Raw genomic sequence first — 25,000 nt, forward strand, 5'->3', positions numbered from 1 at the left:
GCTGTGGAAGGGGCAGCAGTGACTCCTGAGTGGTGCTGTACAGCAAATACATCAGAAATTAGGCTTTTTTCCCCCCTAATTCTTTGTGTTAGTGGAAGGCCAAAGTGTTTAAGGAAAAACGATGGCAGTTTCTGTGGGCTTTCACAGCTGGAAAGCATTTCAGATGTGGTGCCTTTGAGCTGAGGCTTCCAAAACCAGCTTTAAAGCTCCTGAGTACGCGGTATCACCTCGGAGCTCCAGACTTGTAGCCTTTAGTGAGAACTTGCCAAGAAATGCTGGGTTCATTGGGCATCTGATCCTGAAAACCATGTCTTAATGTTGTTACCTAACATGTAGTATACAATTAAATTTTGGGAAGTTGCACTGGCTTACAGTAAAGCAAATTCTAAGCTGTAATTTCATCTTTCTCAAAGTTTTGTCATGGCAGTGACTAGTATAAATTATGTACTGAAAAACCAAAACACTACAGTTGTGGCCAGCAGTGATTGGAAAGTCTTTCGTTAAAAATATTTCCAGTGGAAGGTAGAAAGGAAGACATCTTATTTCCTCTCTAAGTTGATGTAAGAGTATGTTGCATCCAGTTTAGAAGTGTGTTAATGGCAAACGTTCAGACCAACTTCTGTGTTTGAGTCAAAAGTACATGTTTGTGTCAATGAATGTGATTAGCTAAAAATTAATTTCCTTTCTCAGAAAAAAAATTAGGCTGATGCAGAAGCAGCACCAACTGTTCATCCTGTCGAGATGTCTTGTAGTCCATCGTTAATAGAACCGGCATGTTCCCACTCTGAGACACGGGGAACCGCAAAAATGAGAGAAAATGATGCTACTTCCAGACATTTGGTGGGTGCTAATTTCTAAATTAAATTTAATATTTGTAGGCTTGCGTTGGCAGTTAAGTGAAGGTGTTGTGTTTTCTAAACTCTTTTTTTCCCCGCCCTGAGAAGTAAATTCTGGCAAAGTTGTATGCTCAAAGTATATGTTGTTTTATTGATTTGGGATTGTATGCTATACAAGTATATGAATATATTTTTGTTGTGTATTTATGATAATTACGCTGCAGTAATTGCTTCTCTGGAATATACAAAAATTGCTATTGCTACAGGAATATTTAGAACTAACAGTGTGGTAGCTGAGTTCAGTATTGCAGAACAAAGTCCAGTTCTGATCTGTATCCGTAACTCTGCTGTAAGGACCTGTGAAGGCCTTGGGGAAGGAATGACTGTTCTTCAACCAGCCTAAAAGCCTCTGAAATTTATGTCTGGAGAGCCTGTAGTTGGACTGTAGATACCTTGTGCTGGCTATGAGTAATATCTGCTTATAGTGTACTAGCAGCCTATTTAATTTGAATCATACAGCTGTGATGGGGTTGTGTTGTTAAGGTCCATACAAACACACAGCTGAATAACCCTTCTGTTTTTCTCTGGCAGCCAGCATCTTGTCCAGTAAAAAGAGTTTACACAGCAAGTATCTTCTGCTTTTTTTTAAATGTTGCTGAGTGGAAATGGCTTTCAGACAGTCTGATAAATAGTGTATGGAGCCTGTGGTGTTTTTCTTAGGTCTTCTGTTGTGTATCGAGCAATACAGTGGTAAAAGGGACACGTTGGTCAATGCCGTTGCACAGTAGATAACTATGTGCAACAAATGAAATGTCAGCTTTCACTGTAGCAGAGATTCCTGGGATGGATACCTACCTTTTAGTAAGTAGAGATTCAAACTGGTAGTATTACTTTCAGTACATAAGCATGGACTCAACATGACTTTGTGTATTTAAGTTGGTTAGAGTGTGGTTCCTTTCTGGAGAAAGGAATTGAGAGAATGCTAGCAAGACGTTTCTGTTTTTTTGACAAATAGACATTTGTTTGTTAAACCTCCTCTTTCTTTTGCATTCTATGTGTTGAAACTCTATAGCAAGATGCTGATATAGCTCTTCTATGAAACTTTCAGTCTGTAGCCTTTTAGATATTTATTCCAAAGGTCTAAGGAGGTCTTTTGTTTTTGTGTTTGCTTTTTTTTTACTACATGAAAATTGCTACAGATGTTATTTTTATGAGTGAGTAGGAACTGTTAAAAAAAAAAAAAGAAAAAAAGGAAAAAAAAAAAAAAGAAAATTCAGGCGATGGGCACCATCCAAAAAGTAGGTGGTTATCCAGGCTGTGTTTGAAGGACATAACTGTGTACAAACTTGTGTTCTAGTTTTTCCACCTCTTTTGTAACTGGAGAAAAGCACTAAACAGTAAATATTGTTTCAGGTTCCTCCTTCTGATGATAATGAAAGTGAACGGTCAAAATCTATTCAAAGGAAGAGAGTGCTTCCATCCTGGATGCTGGAAAGAGATCTCCTGGTTCAGAGGATTTCCGAGCCTGTAATGAAAGGAGGTAAGTTTGCAGTGCAGTAGGTTTGCTTACCAATACACATTTATGTGCTTTGATCTCATTTTCTTAAATTGTAATTATGGTAGTAGAAAGTATTAATGTGTTACTTCTCTTTCCATCGTCTGTGCCTGGCAGCTAACAGAGACTGACTTCTGTTGTCTCCTTTGTCCTATGGGCATGAAAGAGCTCTCTTGATCAGTTGATTTTTCTTTCTGTTCTTTTTTTAATGTCGGGTAGTATACTGTCTTTGGACAGCTGAACACCTGGTGTTCTGGAGCCCTTTCCTATAAACTCGCCCGTTTTCTTTAGTATGGAAATTCTAGGTAGTTTCTGTACCTTGAATTCTGAGCCTTCTCCACATTCAAGTCACTGATGTATTGCCCTTCTAAATTTAGATTCTTCTAATTTCACAGGTTGTAAAGTGGTGTTTTTGGTGGTGGTGTGTGGTAGTTTTTTTAACCATGACTGAATCAAACTTGGATCACTTGGTCCAAAGTTTTTTCCTAGGAGGAGCAGTTATAGTAGTGTCTTACCAGGATGAGGCTAAAATAGTTTTGCATTCCCTCTCGTCCTTCTCACAAAAGGAAACTGCTGAATGTACGATAAACTTCTCCAGTGTATCAGTGGTAACAGCAGCAGAATACTGTGTTTAGTCACTATCAATGGGAGACGCAAGGGTGCTTCATTGGCACAATCCCAAGAAAACTTTCTAGCATGTCTGGCTTTGGTCCTGGGAGCTTGTAAAGACTTCTAAAACCGCCATTAGACATTCTCCGATAAACTTAATTGCAAGGCATTTATTTTTCCAATGACTTTTTATCGATAGAACTGGAGGACTAAAGAAATGAGAGAAGGAAAATGACTACGTACATCAACAGCGCTCCCCCAGCGTTTCTATCTTTGCTGAAGACAGCATGCCCCACCCTGCTTCCTGTTCTGTGGTGAGGTGTGAGGTAGTTCAGATGCTAACTGCTGAGTTTCCTTCGTTAGTCTAAGTGTATGCACTGTGGCTGGTGTGTGCGTATCCGCTCCTCTGTGTCCAACAGCTATCCTTTAATGCCTCTGTTTCCACCTGCTATTTCTGCTGAGATGGCATAATGAAAAAATTTGGCTCTTGATGCCCAAGCAGGCCTGCAGAAGTATTTCACATAGTGTCTGACCAATTGCTTCTTACCTCCTGTGCTGAATGCAGGTGTCAGGATGGATTGACCTGGGCAATTGTGGCTTTAAACACCTCTGTCATATGCCATTGGCTACCCTGCCTATTCCTTTCCTCAAAAACTAATTTTGAGACAACTATAAGAAGCAAAAGAAACTTTTTTTCTTTCCCCCCTAAATCTGTACTGTTCCTTGCTGGCTTATTCCCTCTGTCGTGGTTTAGCCCCAGCCGGCAACTAAGCACCACGCAGCCGCTCGCTCACTCCCCCACGGTGGGACGGGGGAGAGAATCAGAAGAGTAAAAGTGAGGAAACCCATGGTCTGAGATAAAGACAGTTTAATGGGTAAAGCAAAAGCCGCGCATGCAAGCAAAGCAAGACAAAGAATTCATTCACCACTCCCCATGGGCAGGCAGGTGTTCAGCCATCTCCAGGGAAGTAGGGCTCCGTCACGCGTAATGGTTTCTTGGGAAGACAGACGCCATAACTCCGAACGTCCCTCCACCCCTTCCTTCTTCTTTGTCCCAGCTTTATATACTGAGCATGACGTTATATGGTATGGAATATCAGCCTGGGTCAGCTGTCCCAGCTGTGTCCCCTCCCAGCTTCCCGTGCACGCCCAGCCTGCTCGCTGGCAGGCCAGCATGAGAAGCTGGACTGTCCTTGACTATTCAGCAACAACTCAAAACATCAGCATGTTATCAACATTTTCTCATCCCAAATCCAAAATACGGCCTCACGCTAGCTTCTGTGAAGAAAATTAACTCTACCCTGGCTGAAACCAGGACACCCTCACATGTAAAAATTGCATGTACCAGAGGACTTCTGCTGGCTGTGTTGAGTTGTTGAGTCCTGCACTAGCGTGATTGTTTTCTTATGTTTGGTTTTATTTTTGGGTTTTTTTCGGGGTGGGTTTTTTTGTTTGTGTGGTTTTGTGTTTTTTTTCCTCCACAGGTACTATAATGTTATGTGTGTATATAATGTTTGTTTCAAAGACTGTACATTTTGATCATGTAGGCGCTGAGATTTGGAGCTGTGTGGGCAAGGGGTATGTGTGCTGTTGAAGGCCTGACCTTGAGGGAGCTAGGGATACATACGTACACTATTGGAGCTATTTAAAAATTCATTACATGAGATAATGATGCCAGCTGAGAATGGGCTGCTTTTATAAAACATCCAATGTCTTCTGCAAATCTTGTATTTCCTTAAAATTGTGAAATGGTTTGCATCTTTTAAGGGCGGTATTAGACGGAAAGGTAGAGAGTAAAATGAAAGGGCTGCCCTCTTGATTCTCTTCCGTATGCCTTCCTACTTGAAAGGGAATGCCAATTTGTTGTTTGGAAGTCAGACATGAACATTTGGAAGAGGTCTTGCTGCCTATGGATGCCTCTGGCCTGTCTGTGTGTTTTTGAAGGGAGAGAGTTTTTGAAATCTTGCAAAATGGCATCAAATATCTTCCTTCTGAATGCATTTTGCAGCAGATGGAGCTATAACAAAACAGGCACAATGGCCGTACCTGTCTCCCAGCTATATATCCAGAAAATACTGCTTCAGTACAGAGAACTTAACAGTTCTCTGGGATGGAAAGCTTTCCAAAGAGAGGCACAACATTTGCTGTCTTTCTGTCGGTTACTAGCTGATGAAATAATCAACCATGACGTGCTTGACTAGGCAAGTGGGTGTACCCCGATTTTGCCATGTCATAATTAATTAATGTTTGTGTGTATAAACTGGTAGTCTGAAGTGAGATTTACATGAAAGGTCTCTGGCAAAAGTTGTCCTTGGACACTTGATTTACTTTATCAGCTCCTATTGTGTAAATGAAATTGTCAGTCATACTCATACAGTCAGTCCAGAATATTCTTTGCCCTGTATTTATTGTTTTCCTTCAAATATCCCCCTCAAGCATCTGTTTCATTCTAAAACATACTTTTTACTCCTATAAGCGGGAAGTGGAAAATGTGGTGTTGAAACAGCACATGCACAACTGCTGCTATTTCTCATGCTTTTTGCCCAGTGTTCTGCTTTGACAAAGGTTTATATTTCTAACATGGACAGGATTTCGCTGTAGAAGTTGCATTCCGAAAGTACCCTTTTATTTTTCTTTCAAGGTAGTAGAATGAAAAAAGGCCAAGGAAGGGGAGAGAGTAATATGGAGTCACTAAAATCGGAAGTAAATGTGCAGCAGAAAAAAAGATTAGCTTCTGAAGAAACTATAGAGGATTTTGAAGGTGAAGAGCAAGATCAAGGGAAAAGGAGCTGTCTTTCCATCCCTGTCCCTTCATCTCAGGTAATTTTTTGGCTCAGGGCAGAACCATGGTACTTCAAAAAATGAGAATGTAGTTGGCGATGTCATGTTAAAGCTTGGGTCTACAACATAACTATGTACTCTGCTTGTGATTTGTTGTTTAAGAGTTGCTTTGAAATGCCAGTACATTGGACAGCTTTATAGCAAGGATCCTGGAAGCCTTTGGAGATTTGTTTTTTTGCACTTCCTTCTTGGGAAGGAGGCCCCGAATGTTCCACAGAAATTCCAGACTTCCAGGTTTACAGCAAGAGGCTGGAAGACACAGAGCCAAAATACTGATCCTAGGAATGGCTTGGTGCGTAGTTTCTTTTTCTGAGAACCCTTTAAGGATAGGTGATGGTATGACACTGATGTAATGCGACACTGGACTTTGCCCAAACCAGTGCCATTCTAGCTGATGAAGTTTTATGGTTAGAAAATAATGGTATGTGGCTTAGCAAGTGCTATGTTTTGAAGAAAGATAGCAGGGAGCGTGCTTGTGCCACTGTCTCAAAATATGAGTAAAAAAAAAAAAAGGAAAGAAAAAGAAGTAATCTGAAATCCAAAATGATCTGTGGCAATGAATGAAGAGACACTTCAGTCCAGCTGGTCAGTGTGTCTGTGTGTCTTTAAAGTACAGCTGCATTTATAGGCAGCTGAAGGCTTACTTGCTAGCACCCTTATAATAATGAGAAGGGTCATTATCAAAGACAAACAAAACATATTCTGGTGAGAGCAAAGTGAGGCTTGCACTGACTTCTCCTTTAAGTGAACAACCTGGGGGGGTGTTTCTAATCTCAAGCATCAGAATTGCCTGGATCTGTTCTAGGAGCTGGTAAGATACTGAAAATACAATTATTTGGTATGCTTCACTGGTTTTGACACTGAAAACAAGTGGGGGTTGGTTTTGTGTTTTAATTAAATATTAAGGTTAACCAAAATGATCTACTCATGGAGAGCATACCCTTCAGGGTAGTTTTGATAGAGCATAGTGGTATCTTTTAATCTGAAAAAGTGTTCCGAGTGGTGAGCTTTGTTGTTGGCTAGGTACATTAATACCAGCTGCAGTGCTAGTTTCTCTTTGTCAAATTTTAAGGTAAGTGACTACATAAAGAATTACTACATTTTGAAATTTTTAAGTATGAAGCCTGCCTTACTTTTCTTCTGATAATTTCATAAATCATTTTTATCTTGAGCACAGTGTAAGAAATTGCCTTCAGAACTTTGCAGGAAAAAAATAATGGGTTAGTGGAAGCAAAAGTAATAATCAGAGAGAGCTCTAAAAGATTGGAATTTTTATATCAAAACCAAAATCACTCTCCTGCTGTCATATTTAAAGTGATTGAGAAAATCTGCTGTAGGGTAGGAAGTAAAAAGAGTATTAACTCTAAGTGCCAGCAGCTGCCAGAAGGCAGTGAGGTCATATACATGGTATAACCAGTGCCAATAGTACTATCATCTCTGGATTTCTTTGATTGCATCCTATTTTTTAACTAGTTGCCATACTAAGTGTGAAAGTGTTTAGTCTCATTATATACAATATAGGCAATGGATGGAAGTATGTAGTGGAGAAGTCACAAGTGGTAGTGGCAAATTAGAGTAATTTAGTCCTCTTGCATATGAAGGCTTATTTCATAAGCTGCAGTTGTTTGGTGAGCCTTATTTTGGGAGTCTCAATAAAAGAGTCATCTTTGTCTCTAAATTGAATTACTAAATATGCTGCTGTCAGTATCATTTGATATTAATGCTGACTTTGCCCTTTCTTAATCGCACTGCTGCTGAAATGTAATTGTGTCTGGCTTTGGTTAACATTTTGTGAGACTTGCATTGAAAGGAACAAAATAAAATGGGAAACCACCAGCTGATTTTTCAAGCTCTGCCAAACACATCTGTGTAAACTAAGTATAAATTTACTGGAGAGGGAACTTGGATAATAAACTGTAGAGAGCAGAGACCTTTGAATAGTTGTGTTGTGTATCAGAGTAGTTCAGCCTTCGATATAGGTATGCTTCCAGGTAACGTCTCCAGTTGTTGGGACAATGTTCCTGCCTTGGTTATGTATCTCATGCTTTTTCTAAAGCACACATCTCTTATTTTAAGTGTACATATATTCAAAAATTTAAAGTGCAGTATTTGTCAAAAGTGAAATTGTTGCCTGATGGTATCTACTGACAAACTGTTTTAGGATTTAGAGTCATGAGCTGAAGCATTTAAGGTATATTGGGGTGGGATTAAACTCAAGGTGCATGTGTCTCACATATATAAATATATATATCCCGTGTAACTTGGTACTTAAGGGATTAAAATTGATTCTTGTATAGGAGTGTATGTTCTTCTACAGTCTACTATATCTTCATATGTATAACCCCCATTCATTTTTCAGGAGCAGTACTTTTAATTGAAAGTTAATTTAAACTAAAGTCCTTGGACTATTCACAAATTGAGGTGGTGAGAGAGGAGCCTGTCTGTGTTGTAAGGGAACTGAAGCTGAGGACAGGAGCTTTAGGATAAGTTTTCCTTTAAGTTGTGTGTTTGTGTGTGTTCTTAACTTGAACCTTTTATTCAGCAGCTGTATTTGGCAGCTAACTTCAGTTTGGAAAGCGGAGTAGAAGATTTTTAAAGGCTGGACCAGGTGATCTTTTGAGGCCTCTTCCAATCTGGGCTGTTCTACGATTCTCTGATTTTGAAAACCAGAATGATGAGATGAGGCAGAGTTTGATCTTAAAGCTTTTGATTTTGAAGAGTGTAAATTTTCAGGTCCTTCAAAATGTAACCTTGTTCCACAGAATACATCTGGATTTCCTCTTGAGAATACCATGAGAAACATGGAAGGAAATGGCAAGACTGGAACAAAAAACCCTGGAAGTTCTCTGGAAAAAAATTATAGGCAGCTGCATAGTAAACGGTCTAAAAGAATAGGTCAGATCTCCAGTAAAGCAAATATAATTGAGGAAGCAGAAAACAAAGAGCAGATTACTGGTTCTACAAGCCAACAAGGTTACTGGGGCAGGACTTCCCCATATTTTGGTGCCCAGGAAGGGATTCTTGAGCCTGATGCAAATCTGGATTACGAGACTGAGATTTCTGATTCAACCAGAAGTGCAGATGCTTCAGAAAGCTCCAAACACATCAAGCATAAGAGGACACCTTGCATGTATGGAACAGGCTGTTACAGGTAAAGCAAAATTAAAACTAGCTTAAGATAGCTTATTATTAAGTAGTAATGTATGAGCTATGGAAGAGAAAACAGTAAAGTCGTTACAAGTTTTGATTTGAAAAAAATCTTTGGTAAGCAGGGGACTGATGAGAAACAAATGGCCTAACAAGAATTGTAAAAGTATAAAGGGAGAAGCCAGGATGTCTTGCTAACTGCTAATATAACCCAAACAAGGGATGAAGTACTTGAACAAATTAAAAGATGAAGTGTTGTAGGGAATAAGAGACAAAGGTCCATTTTAAAAAGAAAAGCAATAAACCCCCCTGTATATACAGTACATGTACCAGGAGGGAGAAGAGATGTAAATGGTTGAAATGCCCAACATAGACCCTGTAGGCTTGTTTTATTAGCAGGTGAAACTTTTATGAAAGATAATTGTATTTATTGAAGTTATTCCATGCTTTGTGATAAGAATATTTAAAATACTTATTATTTGTCATCCCTAAATAATCAAGAACTACTTTTATTATAAATTGGCCAGTCTATCCCCCTTTTTTTTTCCTTTCCCTAAAACCAGAACAAGGCATACTTACAAACTCCATGCTAACCCTTACCGGGTCAGCGTCTTTGGTAATACTTCAGGTGAAGAAGAATTTCCCCGCCCCGCCCTTACATCTTCTCACTTCATGTTGAAAGATCTGTCATATAAATGTTGTGTGCAAAACAAACATTCCAGCGAAGTTCCAAAATGCCAGTGCTGAATGCTAGTTCTTTCTGCCCAGAAGAGATCTGGAGTGCCATATGTTGATGTAACAAAGGGAAGATACAAATCTAGAAGTGGTCCTGAGGCTAGCAAATGACCAATGACCTGAGGACTGCATTTAGGAGAAGGCTCTGAGCTCTAGATAAATCTGTGCGCACTGTAAGCACAAGAGATAAGGCTAAGCCAGGAAAAAAGTGGTCCTGTGATTTTGAATGTTGTTTTTTTTTCCCCCCAGGGGCTTGAACAATAGGAAAAACAGTGAGGTGGTTTAGAAAACAAGCAAGCATGAGTAAATGGGTTCTCGTTTATGTTCAATGTGTAAATCAAAAGTTTAAAGCTGTTACGTTAACGAGCACATCAGATTTTCAGCTTTCATCTAGCTTTTTTTTCCACACATCTCAAATTTTGCCCATAATGAATATGATAAAAACATGTTTTATTAGGCAGTTAAGCTGATCCAGTAGTACAAATGCAGCCTCTAGTTTGCTCCGGCTACTTTTAATTTTGCTAAGACAAGCTTTCCCCTGTATGGGGGTTAAGCTGATTTAATGCTCTAATATGCTGAAGGATTCCTAATGTTTAGGAAGGCGTATTTTAGTTACAGGTAATACGGAATAGGAGTCTGTATGTGTACGTTTGTTCTTGGGTCTTTATTCTAAAGCTTTTGGACAGTATTGCTTTGTAAGAAAAAAGAATGCTCTGAAATAACACATAACAAAGTCTTCTGTTGGAGAAGTTTGTAAATATGAAGCATCAAAAACATCAGCTTTGGTCTGCTGGAAACATTGTGAGACTAAGCCTGCTTGTTTACAGCAAAAGAAATATGCTTTTCAGTCTGTCTTAGTATTTGCTTTTCATACAAGCCCATCAAGTAGTCTTTCTGCATCAATGGGATAGCTATGTTGGATTAAAGCAAGTCATTGCAGTTACCCATATTTTTAACAGGACGTGTACGTAAGTGAGATGTGAATGGGTACTTTGAAGGAACACATTGATAGTGTCTTCAGTTTTTCATTGTGTAGCGTTTTCCTTGAGCAAAAACTAGTTTTTAGAGTTGCCAAGGAAGAGGAGCAGCTTTGAGTGCTCTTTTGAGTACAATGGGTATAGTTGGTTTCCCTCTCCATTACTTTAACCTTACGAAAGGTGTCTTCTAACCAGATGTGCCGTAGGCATCATCATCTTAAATGAGGACTGCTTTGGTAACCGTAACATTTCCTTAAAAATTTTTCTGGGTAAGTTTTCTTATTCATAAAATGTCATTTATTCCATAACTAAATGCTCTTCAGAGTTCTAGTTTTTATTTTTGTAAGCTCCTATTAAGAGATACTTGACTTCTGGATATGACTTAGGCACCTTTGGTAGGTGCCTAGTAAAATAGCACAAATGTAAAACATTTGAAAACTAGTTCTGTTGATTTGATTAGATTCTCTAAGGTGTATCTTAAACATTTAGGAAATAATTTTGTAGCCCATGGTTCGGTTTCTTCATTTAGGCATTTGAAAACACTGTTTTTGAAAGAATCAAGCTTGATGCACACCTCTCACTCCAGGGATTCTTCTTGTTATTGTCCGTCAGTGTCAGATTCTCTTTCTGAGGTAGTCCAAAGCTTCAAGAAGCTAAAAGAAACTGCTATTACCACTAGGAGGCGAAGTGCTCTATGTTATGTCTGAGCATGTTTGTTGTCCAGGAACTTACTCTTTGAATACTGTCTCGTGTTTGTTTTCTTGTCAGCTATTGTTTTTTTCCAAAGTTAGAGGAATAGGGAATTAAAATTAATCCAAACACAACCCCTCTTCTCAAGGTCTGTGTAGAAGGGGTGTGGTAGACCTGAACTCTCATCTCTAAAGCTGGAACGCACATTTCTTTTGTCCACAATTCTGTCCTTTTGCTAGCCTGAGATAGAGTGCTCTGCTGACTGGGTGTGTGTCAATCTTTCCCGTAGCTGTCAAAGCAGGGCACACTCAACCAGTCTTTGGATTTGTATGTGCATTCTTTTAAATACTTTGCTCTTTGTTTATGAAAGTATTGTTTCTTTCACCTTAAGCTTGTAAATCTGGCAGCTGAAGACCTGCATCTGTCTTTTTTTTAATTCCTGTCTTCTAATAAGACTTAGAGTTTAGAACTTATAAACATCTCGGGCGCATTTGTGGCATAACTTCAGTCTTGAATTCTGTGTCGTCGTAACGGCTGCTGGTAATTCATTACATCTTCACTGCCAATGTCTTTAGTGGCTGGGAAAATAAGCCCTTGAAATGGCAGGGGTCTTCTGTGTGTGGTTGTGAAGAGCCAGGGGTTTTGACCTAATCAGTTAAACTTGCTGTAGAAAAAGCTTTTAAGTTGCATTTGGTAGCTGCACAGACAAAAAACTGTCCTAAATATTTCACTGAGCCATACGCAACTTCTGCTTGAGATGACTGCATTGATTCTGAAGAACTTTATCACTTTAATTTGCGTAATTTTTATTTGTGTAGTTTCCTGCATCATGAAGTGTGAGTATACAAATTGAGAGTTTCTGTGAAAGCAAAGCTGCAGCGACTGTGTGAGTATGATTATGAGAAAGCAAATCTTCTATAAAACTTTATTCTTAAAATAAGCTTTTAATGGGTTAATTTTTGTGTGAGTAAAGCTTAATGGGTTTTTTTTGATCAAATGAATCACATATTCCTGTGCGGTGAGGTTTTGTTGTGAAACTATTTAATCAACTGTGGACTGCAGCTCATGGCATTACAGATGTTGTGCTCTTACACCTCAAATCTCTTGTGTCTAAAAAAACCCAAAAACCTAACCCCCAGCCCCCTAAACAAACCAAACCCTTAATGAAAGGAAGAAGCTTTAGATTTTTGCAAGAAGGGAACATGTTTGCTTAATATAAGCTATGCACTTCTCTGCTGCTCTTTATTTTGCTGGATATCGTTTTAAAACACACAGAAGTGGAGTAAGTACAAATTACCCAGGTAAAGGTAAGGCAAAATACGATATTTCTACTAGTTCTGAGCACCTGAAGTAGGATGTGTTTAATGTGCTTCACGGGTAATATTCACCACTCCCCCCGGGCAGGCAGGTGTTCAGCCATCTCCAGGGAAGCAGGGCTCCATCAGGCGTAACGGTTTCTTGGGAAGACAGATGCCATAACTGAACGTCCCTCCACCCCTTCCTCCTTCTTCGTCCCAGCTTTATATACTGAGCATGACGTTATATGGTATGGAATATCTCTTTGGCCAGCCTGGGTCAGCTGTCCCAGCTGTGTCCCCTCCCAGCTTCCCGTGCACCCCCAGCCTTCTTGCTGGCAGGTCAGCATGAGAAGCTGGACTGTCCTTGACAATTCAGCAACAACTCAAAACATCAGCATGTTATCAACATTTTCTCATCCCAAATCCAAAACATAGCCTCACACGAGCTTCTGTGAAGAAAATTAACTCAATCCTGGCTGAAACCAGGACAGATGTGTTTAAGGTGCTTCACAGGTAATATATAATTTCAGGAGCATCATCCACCGGCACAAAGCATCCTGAAGGCTAGCGATAGGGAGCATACGTAAAGACCCTTTCGTTTCTCTTTCTCCTTCCTTCCACGCTACTTTCTTTTTTTCCTTCCTCCAATAAGGGCTGTTTGGTGTTGTCCAAGTAGGTTTCAAAGTAGATTTTTGAAAGGAAATGCATATCTCCTAAAATGGAATAGGTTGGCTAATCAACAGCTCTTAGGCTTTCTTTCCTTGGTGACTATGATGCTACATGTATCTTATTGTAGGAATAAATATTAAAATTATTTCACAGAATGTTAGTTGCTTCTATATCCCTTTAAGATGATGAACTGTGTTTCAAGTGACTGAAAATTCTTGCTAAGATTGCTAGGAATTTAGCGCTATGCAATTAGAAAACAAAGCAAGTAGCCTCTAAAACAACTTTATTTAATTTATTTTTAAATGGGAAAAGAACTCGGCAGACAGTCTGAATGTGATGTAGGAAGTCGTGTTTCCTGGGAACTTGTCATAGAATAAAAGACTGGTAAATGCAACCTTGCAATGATTTCTAGTGAAACAGGATTTACTTACTCTACAGTTTGCAGAAATTAATGGAAAAGACCAGGACAAGAAGTCTGTCACCTACATAGGTAGATTCAAGGGACACTGGATCAGTGATAAGTTGCTTATTGGAGAGTTTATCTGTAGCTTGCTTGTTGGGTTTCCTGAATGAAAGATACCAGACAAATGGAGGTTTAAAGTATTCATACTAAATACCTAACCTTTTTCAAATGCCTAAAGGGAGGCCTGAATGGCTAGTAGAGCTCATGACACACAAGTAATCGTTTTGCAAAAGCTGTAACAAGCTTTTTTTTCTTTTGATGGTAGTTGAAATGCTGACATTAATATTGACTGTTCCCTGTAAAGGTCATAAGAGAGAGCTGTGAATTTAAAGGAAAGAGTGTCTGTGATGGAGGAGGAAGCTGTTGAGTATCTGGCTAGCTACATACATGTTTCTGGCATTGTGTTTCTAAATGCAGCTGTAACAAGTGTAAATTAAACCAGTAATTACTCTGTAGTTTAAAGTTGTCATTTCTCTTGCTTGAGGCAAGCAGTTCACCCTTATAATTTGCGCAAATACATTGAAGATTTGTACTCTGGGAATTAAGGTGGTAAATCACTGAAGTATTTTGTGGATGTCTTTTGGAAAATCATTTATTAAAATATGCCGCATTTCTTGCTTTTAAATATTATGCTTGAAAAAAAAGGATCCCTAAAAGAAATCACAGGGAAGAAGTAGATTTGCTTTTGATGCTGGTGTAATCACTTTGACATAATTTTTTGTCACATGTGTTGATCTGTCACATGAATTTCTCCCGAAGTCATAACATGTTGTTCTGTGTTCTTTTTAACATCACTTACAGAAGTTTTATAAAGCAAACTCTTCTCTAAATTATGTTGTTTATAGCTGCCTTGTCTTGTATGGTGTGTATGCAAACACAAAGGAATACCCTTAGAAGTAGCAGAAATGTTCTTTCAGTGATGCATATATTTCTATTGCTACTTGCTCAGCTTGGGTTCAGCTGTGTAAGTGTTGTAGCGCAAAAAGTTGTGGATGTTAGCAACGTGCTCTCCTCACTAACATTGGTTTGACTCAACTACGTACAGTTGTTACGTCTTATGGTACAACTTCATGTCATCATTGTGATTTGATATTTCAAATAAAATGTCATGGTAGCCAAGGCAAACTTGACAGCATAATCAACGTAACGTCCAGGAGACTGCTCCACCTGGAATAATATGCTGGCATTCGAAGTATTCAAGTGGGCAGTAACTTGCATACAGAACAGAAATAATAATTGAGACGTACTGCCTGAAGCTAATAGGTGACCACCCGAGGGCGCAGGGAGTCTTTAACACTGCAGTTGTTTGGCTGCAATGCACTGGCCTTCAACTCGAGCTAAGACTTTGGTAGTGGTTTCTGTGGCACTTCAGTAGCTCCAGAGGGAGTCATAACAGAGCAAGTTGGCCACGTGCTATGTGACTGCATCAGTAGCTTGTGTACGTGTTGGAGGTCTGACTCTTAAAGCTGATGGCAAATAAGAAAATTCCTGTTTTAACCTCTTTTGCAGTATGTGCTGAGATAAAACTTTTCTTCTGTTATCCTGAAAGTAGATCTTACATTCTTCATAAAGTTAAACATGAAAAGCTCCTCTTTGTGTAGTCACAGAAAAATGAGTTGTCACTGATTCAGTAACACCTTTCTTATCTCCCCTTCTCATGTTTAAATGGAACAGTCAGTTCTCAATATAGATTTATCTTTTGCAGGAAGAATCCCATTCACTTTCAGCAGTTCAGTCACCCTAACGATAATGACTACCATGAAACGGAGGTAGTAACTCGGGACAACAATGATGATCGGCCTGAATGTCCGTATGGAACGGCGTGTTATAGGTAAGAAGCACTGTACAAAATGGCTTTTCTTCTTTTACAGGTTAAGAATGTTCTCCCATGGAATTGCAAAATGACATTAGGATAATGAGTAATTCTAGATGTTAAATCTTGACTGTAGCCTTCTGAAATTTACTGTGGGCAGACTGCTACCACTAAAGCACTAAAGTCTGTGCAAAATATTTGTTAGTGGTTTCAGCTGGCAAACATGGAAACTTGACTTTTGGAACCTATTCAATGACCTAGAAATCAACGCCTTTTCACTTGTCAGCATGCAGTAAACTGTTCTTCTTTTATATATATATATATATATATGTGTATATGTATACACACACGTACACACATACACAAAAATTTATTATTACATGTCGTTCCTGTTATGTAACTCTTAGTTTAAATTTAGAGAAAGTATTTGTTGAGATTTTGTACAAAACCTCTATTTTAATCAGTATTTGATTTGTTAAAAAGCATAATTTAAGTAACAGCAATAAAATCCAGTTTATGGCTGACTGGTACAGCTTCTTTTTAAAAACTGTTGTTTTTCTTCAAAAAATTGTTTTATTCCATTTTGTTTCTCAATGTCTGCGTTTTACACTTTTATTTAGCAGAGTTTAATGACTGCTTTGTAACTGACACAACGGACAAAGGATGTACTTTGAGGCAATAGCACTTCTGTGTGGGCATATGGAAACTTAACAGCTGCTGTATTAAAGATTGTGCCTGAGCAGAAACATTTTCTCCCCTCTCTCCAAGAAAGTGTGGTGATCCTGAAGAGCGTGTTCTCTATGGACTGCAACAAAATGAGGGCAGCTTTTAAGAAAAAGCCATGTTATATTTAGCTAATGCATAGAAGTTTTCTCTTCTGAGAAACATCTATGAGAGAAATTTCTCCTCTCAGGATGAGAAATCCGGGTTTATACTGGTCACGAAATTGCCAGTGTACTTTTCAGGAGTACAATGGATACTTTATCCAAGACTGTCTCTTCTTCCAGATGAGACAACCTCTCTGCTGTATTAGTTGATCGTTTCTTAGTTTGTGTTTCATTCTTTGGAGTTAGAGGAAAGGACACACCCATGAAGCAATGATAATTCTTTCAACAAAGCAACAAATGTAATTTGAAGAGTTTTTGTGTTTTGGGTTTTTTTTTAATTGTCTTTATCTGTTGGCTCCTACTTGAAGGGAGCACAATTGAATGATCTAGAGGCTATGCCTTGAGTCAGGATCAAATGGTCTGATGCTGACAATAGTCGTAGAACACTGAAATAAGCAATTCTTTTTGTTTCAGCACAGTGTATTTAATAGGAAGCTGTACCTCCTTTTTTATTCAGATAACTATCACTTCTAATGCACACGTAATGTACTTTGGCAGTAACTATGGAACTGTAAATCAACTTGAAGTGTGTAAATTTGTCACAAGTTATTTGACATAAAAATAAGATTTTTCTGATGCAGACTAACTGTTACTCTGTTCTTTGAAGAATAAGAAAACATAAATAAGCAACTGATTTTACAAGGCAGCCTTCACAGCAAGGGTATCTTGTAAAATATACAGGAAATTCTGCTGTTGCAGAAATGAATCTCCAGTTTCAAGTAATGTCACATGGTATGTCATTCTTAAATAGTGGGCTTTAATTGTTGCTTATTTTCAGAAGCAAAAATTAGGACAACTGAACTGGTTTTCTGCCAAAGTTAGAATTTTTAAAAATTTTCTTCAGAAAAATAAATCGAGTTGAAACTATTTTAACATGCAGCCCTGAGAAAAGCCTCTGATATACTAACATGACAGATTAACACAACGTAAGTTGGACCAAGTTAAAACAATAGAGCAGCATTGGATAACTGTTTGGGAGGGGATAAATCTGTGTGTTAATGGCCTGGATCACAGCCTGAATGAGGGGAACATTTATTGTTGTATTGATTTTATTGTATTGATCCAAGAGTGTGTTGACTTTAAATTTTCTTTTGATGCTATTTTTTTATGGAAGACATACAAACTTGTAAACTGAATTTGATGGATTGCAGCAGCATACTGCAGAAGTGAGTAATCTTGCTGAAGAATCCTTCTGTGGCCTCTCCCCGTGATCCTTAGAGACAAGCAGTTCTTTCCAAATTCTTTGATTTTACCAAACTATTTAATTTGTAGCCCTGCGTTGCAGAATGTGGAAGCTACGCCTGGATGCCCAAGACCTGGGATGCACTGTGCACGCATTGTACTTTATGCACCAGAAGTTATGTTCTGGTTTCATTTTTAGTGAGAGTAAATAATTGGATCAATTCTTGTTATATGCTGGATAAATGCGTCTCATCCTACAACTTTTGAAACCATCTCATCTCTTGGTTTTGATCAACCATCTTTTTCTTTTTTTATTTGATGCTGAAACAAGAGGTACTCTTATTTAACCTGATTTTTTTTTTTCTACCCTCCATTCTATAAGCCGAGACACTGCAGTAAAGCACTCGTCACAGAATTTTCTTTTAAAAAGAAACTAAAATTATCCGTAAAACACCAAAGAGCTCTGGGCTTGTTAAGTGTGGAACAAGATGGCGAATCAAGCTTTTACTGTTTTCTTTTTCACAGGAAGAATCCACAGCACAAGCTAGAATACAGGCACAGTGTACCTCCAGGTAAGCCATGTTCTTCAGTATAGCTCAAAGTGGGGGGAGGAACTGCCAAACCCAGTAATAGATACCAAAATTTTGGAATAAAATGCTTTCATCTATTGTACGTGAATAACGCTGCATTTGCAGCTTACTCTGTGTTGCCCTGCACCCTTGCTCTTCTCAGGCATGAGGTTTTGCCCTTGTCTGTTGTAAGGAAGGTTGCTTGGCCGCTGCAAACCTGCACTCACTTTTTCAAATGTTTTTCAGCTGCAGGGAGATGGGCTGGGTGAGACACAATTGACACAGTTTGTATGCCTTGTGTCTTGTGAATTGACAAAAATGCTGTGTGGCAAGTGGCTATTTTCGCGAGTTTAATAGCTTTCGTTGAAAATGAAACATGGAATAGTGTGATATTACCTGACGTCTGTATTCTACTTCCTCCATTCAGAGCTGGAGTATTACAATGAAAACAGGGAATATATTTAGGTGTTACTGAAGTATTTATCCACGTTTCAAATAGCTGCTGCAGTAAATTATTTCTATAGGTTTTCTTCCATCCCCATCGAAAAAAGTGTACACAGAACTGTACAGATGTACGTACTTACTTTTTATTTTTTTCTTTTGATAGGAAATCCTCAGGTAACATACAGCTTTAAAGTCCTGTGATGCTTTAAAATAAACATTGCAAGCATGTCTGTCGTCTTTTTTATTTTATTTTAAATTTTTTTTTGACCAGTCATTTTCTTACTGAGAGAACAAATTTTTGCATGTATGTTCTCCTGAGGCATAGAGGGAATAGAATTAAAACTGAATCTGAGTTTCTATTCTAACATTTTCTAGTCTTTTATCTTCCAGTAAATAGATTTGTTGAAAAACACAGGGGCGTGCACTGTTTATCTTTTGTCTGCTCATAAAGAATTCAAAGAGATACTTTGCATTTTTTGTACTTTCTCTGATGCAAGTCCAATGACTTGGAGATTTTTTCCCACTTGAAATCCCAATGCAATAAATACTACTTCAGAGGAGAACAGTTATGGAAATGTAATGATAAATGTATTTTACTTTAAAGAATCAGGATTATGACATTATTAAGGAGAAACTGCATGTATGGAAAAAACGGTGTAAAATATTTAAATGCTTTGAAATACTCCAATTTTCTGCTTTAAAAAAAATCCCCCAAAACAACCAGTATTGATGATATTTGTCTACAGATGGCATGGTTCACAACTGTAAGAACAGTTCATCTGGGTAATCTCTCAGGAATCATTCAGTACAAAAAAGGAGGGGGTGGGTGTTGGGCAACGGGGTAGTTTTTATACTTGTAAATACAGCACAACCATTGCAGCATTTATTTTAATAGGTCAGTCTTCTATTGTAGCAACATCTATGAATAACCCTTATGCTAGGTTACTGTACTCTGTGCTGACTAGTAACTTTCCTTTCTTTAGTAACTGAAAGAGGAACCCGACAACGAACTTCAAAAAATGGTGAGTATATTCTGTTAGGAATGGGCACATCAGCATAGGAGGCAACCGATCTCCTTTGGGTTTTTGGGGGTATTTGATAGTGCTGGAGAGGCTTGATAATACTTACCCGAGGAGAAAGCCGTCGTCATTTTGGTAAAACCCTGCTTGCTTTTTTACAAGGAATAGTGCTGAAATTGAATTTGTGCCACGCTTCCTGGATGTGTCTACCTGTACTGCCCTGGAAGCAGACAAGAAAACAAACGTTTTAAGGAGACACGCATGTGGCTCAATTGATTCTTCCTTTCTTACACAGGAGTCATAATAGGATGAAAGGAATCCAGTATTTCATCCACAACTAGTTAAGGTTGCCCTGTAAAGATTGATTGCTCTTGAAACATAGAGAGATTCCTTCTGCATTGCATTGACCTTGAAATAACTTTCAAGTGATATCTGTGCATGTGTTCATGAGCTTTTTTTATACTTACTATGAGGTATCGCTGTTTCAGGTAAGTTGCTGGCTTGGTAGGACACTGAAGTGTAGAAGAATGTTAATGCCTTTGAGTTGGGGGCAGCTTTCACTGTAAACTACATATATGTCCTTCTCACTTCAGTTTCTAGTCGTCAGTGAGGGTTATCTAGTAGCACAGGCAAGCCGTAGTCTCTCTTGATAATGTAAATTGTAATATTGTGTATACCTCCTCCATTTACCAGTGGCGCACCTAGCTGGCTTTGCTGCTGCCGACAATGTTCACTCCAGTTTTAGATATCCTTTAAGTCTGTTTCCAGGTTTCTTTTGTGTCTCAGCTTCTGCATGTGAAGCTTCCTGTTCTTTCTGAAAGAATTTAAAAGGGAGCTTTAAAGAGCAGTCTGAAAGTCTAATGATACACAGTCTTCATTTTCACTGGCCTGAACATGGCACGAGGATGTGGAGCTGCTGCATCTCAAGTGAAAGTGGAAACTGGCTTGTCTTCCTTGACGGTCAAGGTGTGGCTGGGCATTTCCTAAAACATTTTCCTCAAAACAGAGAGATCTGCTTTCTAGAGAAAAATAAATAAAAGTGCAAATAGGTGTAGTGTTTTGGCCTCCGTTTCTGTTATGGGTGGATGCAAGAGGTTGCTTTTATATTTTCCACTGAGAAATTTCTTTCCCATCCCATTTGCTTCTCAGGTACGTGTGCACTTTTGCAATCACTGAATGCTTGATACTGTTGTATCAGTGCAGTAGCATATTCTGAAGCCCCATCTTGATCACTGCTCCCTTGTAGAAATGTGTGTTACGGCATGCTGAGAATTGTTAGCAGCACTGTAAGAGCAGTGAGCGATTAAGATTTTATAATGAAGGAAGTTGGACTGTGTGCATTATCTAAAGTCTAAATCTAATCTTGAAGGCTTTAAACAGTAGCTGTGCCTTTCGTAAGAACACCTTCCTTACCCAAATCCTGTGTGTACAGCTCATGGCAGGTGGTCAGCCAAGTCTGACTATGGAAGGAAAAGTGCTTCTGTTGTAAACGTGTAAAACTTTTAACTCGGAAGTGAAATTCAATCTGTGAAATTCAGCTCCTTTTACTAAGTAAGAACCAGGGAAGATTTGATATTCTGTGTGCAGGACAAAGAAGGGAGTTAATCAATTAAAGTGCTGTTCATATTTGCTGATTTTTTTTCTTTTTTTTCCCCCCGATGTCTTCTTGATGGGCTTGCTTAGCTCTCTTGAGGGCAAAGCTTGTAAAAGGTTGGGCTCAGCAAGTTCACATCTGAGGCAGTTGTACCGAGCCATGCAAAGTCACACAAGCAGTCAGGGCTCCGTCAACCTGTATTTTGTGCTGTTTGGCACAACTGCATTGTTAAGCACAGCAGGATTAATTTCTATGCAAGTGTATTTAAACTCCACCAGCCAAGAAAAAGGTACCATCTACATGACATTTGACATGTTTAGTTTTTAACATTTTTTTAGTCTAATTTCTACCAGAGAGATTGTAAATTTCCTGTAAAGAATGTGGTCTATCTTCTGAGAACCAATTTAAGGCTCATTACTGGGGGAATGGTTGTAAGGGAGGAAGCAGGAAAAAAAAAGTGAGAGTTATGCTGTCATTAAGTTGTCACTACTGAATGACCTCACTACATTTTTGCTTCTTAGATGAATGACCTGCTGTGGCTATGGACTGTGCAGGATTCTCCTACACACTTCTTTGTAGGTTTTCTAGCAAGCTAATCAAGCTCACTTCCAAATTGAACTCTTTGAAAGAGGTGGTCAGCAAGCTTTTTCTCCCCACATGAAGCAGATACCTTCAGAGAAAGTTTCAAGGATTTCTTGATAATGTTTCTAGGGAACAGGCAGAACTGTGCTTAATGAGCAGTGTTAGGGGCTGTGGGGCTGAATTAAACTGTAGCTGAAAGAGGTGGAATAGGAAGACGTGGAAGTGCGTGCATCGTTCACTGCTGAAATCTAAAAGCGTTGATTGAGGGAAAACATTGTATGCGCCTCCTGCATTTGTAGGAAAAAAAAATAGTTTGATGGAATTAATCAGTATTTTGCCAGAATTCCTACTTCTGTTGCAAAATACCTCCCAGAGTGCTGTGAAAGTGAAGAAGAGCTTTTATTTGCTGAGCGGGTTTGGGCTTTATTATTCTTGTAAGCTGACAAGAGGGATTTTGTTCTTACTGTATTTGGCATCTTTGTTTTGACCTTTCCCGTCCAAGACATAATTCATTCTGCAGGACCATAGTCTGTGATTCTTATAAGAAATTCTGATGGTAAACATGGACATGATTAAGTTCCTCTGAAGGCTGATAAACAATAAACTAGCAAGCATAATAGTGGATTACAACTCAAATTGGCAGTTGGCATTTTCTGGATTTTCTGCTGGGTGGTGCACAGTGGGTCTTTCCAAGAATACCACTTGCCAGCCGTAGGATTTTTCTCAGTTATATTATTGGCTGTGTCACACATGGCTGGCATTCTAGGAGGTCATTCAGTGCCTCTGTAGCACAACTCACCTATAAAATTGTGTATCTTTGAGAAATTTGACTAGTGCCGTAACATGCTTTTGAAAACCTTGGGTGAAAGTTGCTATAGAGTATAAAATGTTCATCAGACCATAAGATAATTCTGGAATAGTAATGTTCCCACTAGTAGAAAAACATAACTAATAGAGGATGTGATCTGACTAGATAAGATACCGATGTTCTCATTTGTTCACCACACGCGTAGCTTGAGTGCCTGCGGCTCTGACCCGAGACTGCAAGAGGTAGCTAAGAAATGCTTACGGTTAAGATAAATGTTGATGATTTGAACTGGGATCTGTAGCTGAGGAAAAAAGCCCCCACGTTTATAGTTTCACATGAAAGATGATGATAAGAATTGCTCAACAGATAAATTATCTGTACAAGATCATTGACAGGCTATCTCTAGACGAGCTAAGAATGCAGAAATTGGAGGCTGGGAAGAAGAGGAATGAACATGGTTTTACTCAGAGGTATGACTTAAGGGCAGAGTAACATGACTGGGATATTAACAGACTGTGGCTAGTTAGGAATTGCGGACACGTAAGAAAAAGGGGAGACAATGTAGGCTTGTAGAGCAAGGGTTACGCACATCTGCCAAAATCAGGAAGCAGTGGAAATAAACCTGATGAAGGTTCACAGCTGCTGATAAATAAAAGAAGGCAGTGCTGCCCTGGCAGCAGCTTTGTACAGACACTGACAAGTCAGATGGATAAGGCTTCTTCAAATACCAGAATTATCCTGCCTCTGGGACACTTAAACATGTGCCAACATATTCGAGCAATTAAAAGAATACTGCAAAACAAGCTGTGTAAAAAAGTTTAGGAATGTGCTGCAAACAGCATCTGTCTCTTGTAAACAGAGGTTTCTGAGTCTTTGATTTCTGCTGATACAAAGTATTGTGAAGTTACTACGAAGGCAAAAGGCAATTTCATCACAAAATGTAAGTTGTGAACAGGATGGATGGACAGTAGATTAGAAGGCAGCGTGATAGAATAGACCGAACTGGGAAACAGGCAGGCTGCACCCAGCTTGGGAAAGTGGCATTCAGCATTTGTTGTTCCCTTAACCCGTGTTTGGAAAAGAAGCACAGACTATTCAGCGTGGATCCCAGTTGAGAATGTGGGAGGTGAGTGAGGTAGCAGGTTCCCTTCTCTCTCCTGAAGCTCATGAAAGAAGTGAATGGAAGTTAAAAGCAGTGTCAGATTCCAGAGGGTATGAATATAAAATAGCCCTAAGTAAGTATGGATGAAGGCAGAAAATCTAGGGTTAAAATAGCTGCCTAGCAATAGCTAGAGGCTGAGTGGCAAGAGGGATGTATTGTTTAGACACAGAAGTAGCAGGAAGATGACTAGGGAAATTGTGTGCGCCACTCCTTAAGGAAAGGAGAGTTACCAGAAGACATTATCTGATATTGTCATCTTCTGATGTCAGAAGACATTATCAGAAGAGGCCTGATACTGTTTTCCAAGTGCTGGAAGAAAAGCCAGTAAGGAAAACTTTCGAAGTGATCAGACTGGTAAGTGCTGCGGTAGGTGTGAGAGAGAGATGGTACAGCTGTTCATGAGTCTTGAAAATCAAAATAGTAAGCATTGGGTAGAGTGCGTTAGTTGATTCTCTCTTTCCTCTTGAGGAGAGAGACTGACTAGATGGTCTCTGGAAGGTCTCTTTCTTTCTGTGTTTATGATTCATGAATATATGACATTTTTGTCTCTACAGGAAAAAGGGCTGTGGAGAAAGAAGGTGGTGATGATGAACCAAATGAATATGACCTTAATGACAGCTTTATAGATGATGAGGAAGAGGAGTGTGAACCTACTGATGAAGACTCTGACTGGGAACCAAGTTCAGAAGACAAGGATAATGAAGATGTTGAAACGCTTTTGCAGGAAGCACATAGATTTGTTAAGACCAAAAAGTAGCTGCACAGAACAACATTACAAACGTCTGATCTGACTTAAAATATGGATGTGCAAGGAGAGGAATTGTTTGGAAAACTGGTTTTTCCTCATTGATGTAGGCACTACAGGAAGATTTTAATGAGGGCAAGGGGATTCAACAATGCCTTTCTTGTCTGTGTGTATTATTTTGGTGGAGGCTTTTTGTTTTACTAAGTGGTGGAGCCAGAGGACTGAGCTCTCAAAGTTTTTTGGTGTTCCTGCCTTGCCCCAAATCTACTTCTTTTCTAGCACTATTGGTAGCTCAGTTTGAACTACAATTTTAAAGGTTGCTAATGCTTCTTTTTCCTGTGCTTCAAAGAAACATTGGCATTAGGAAAGCCTTTT

General features: G+C 39.0%; 1 protein-coding gene across 1 annotated transcript; it reads left to right on the forward strand.

Annotated features, from left to right (window-relative positions):
* Positions 1-741: 741 nt before the first annotated feature.
* On the forward strand, positions 742-24,637 carry APLF (aprataxin and PNKP like factor; the record flags this gene model as incomplete). Its single annotated transcript, XM_081997156.1, has 8 exons — positions 742-840; positions 2,250-2,380; positions 5,646-5,820; positions 8,604-8,992; positions 15,526-15,651; positions 18,228-18,274; positions 19,699-19,737; positions 24,435-24,637. 8 exons carry the CDS (start codon positions 742-744, stop codon positions 24,635-24,637), a joined length of 1,209 nt encoding a protein of 402 aa, XP_081853282.1.
* Between the last annotated feature and the right edge of the window lie 363 nt (positions 24,638-25,000).

The sequence above is a fragment of the Phaethon aethereus genome (assembly GCF_964289735.1).
Source record: "Phaethon aethereus genome assembly, chromosome: 3".
NCBI classification, from domain to species: domain Eukaryota; kingdom Metazoa; phylum Chordata; class Aves; order Phaethontiformes; family Phaethontidae; genus Phaethon; species Phaethon aethereus.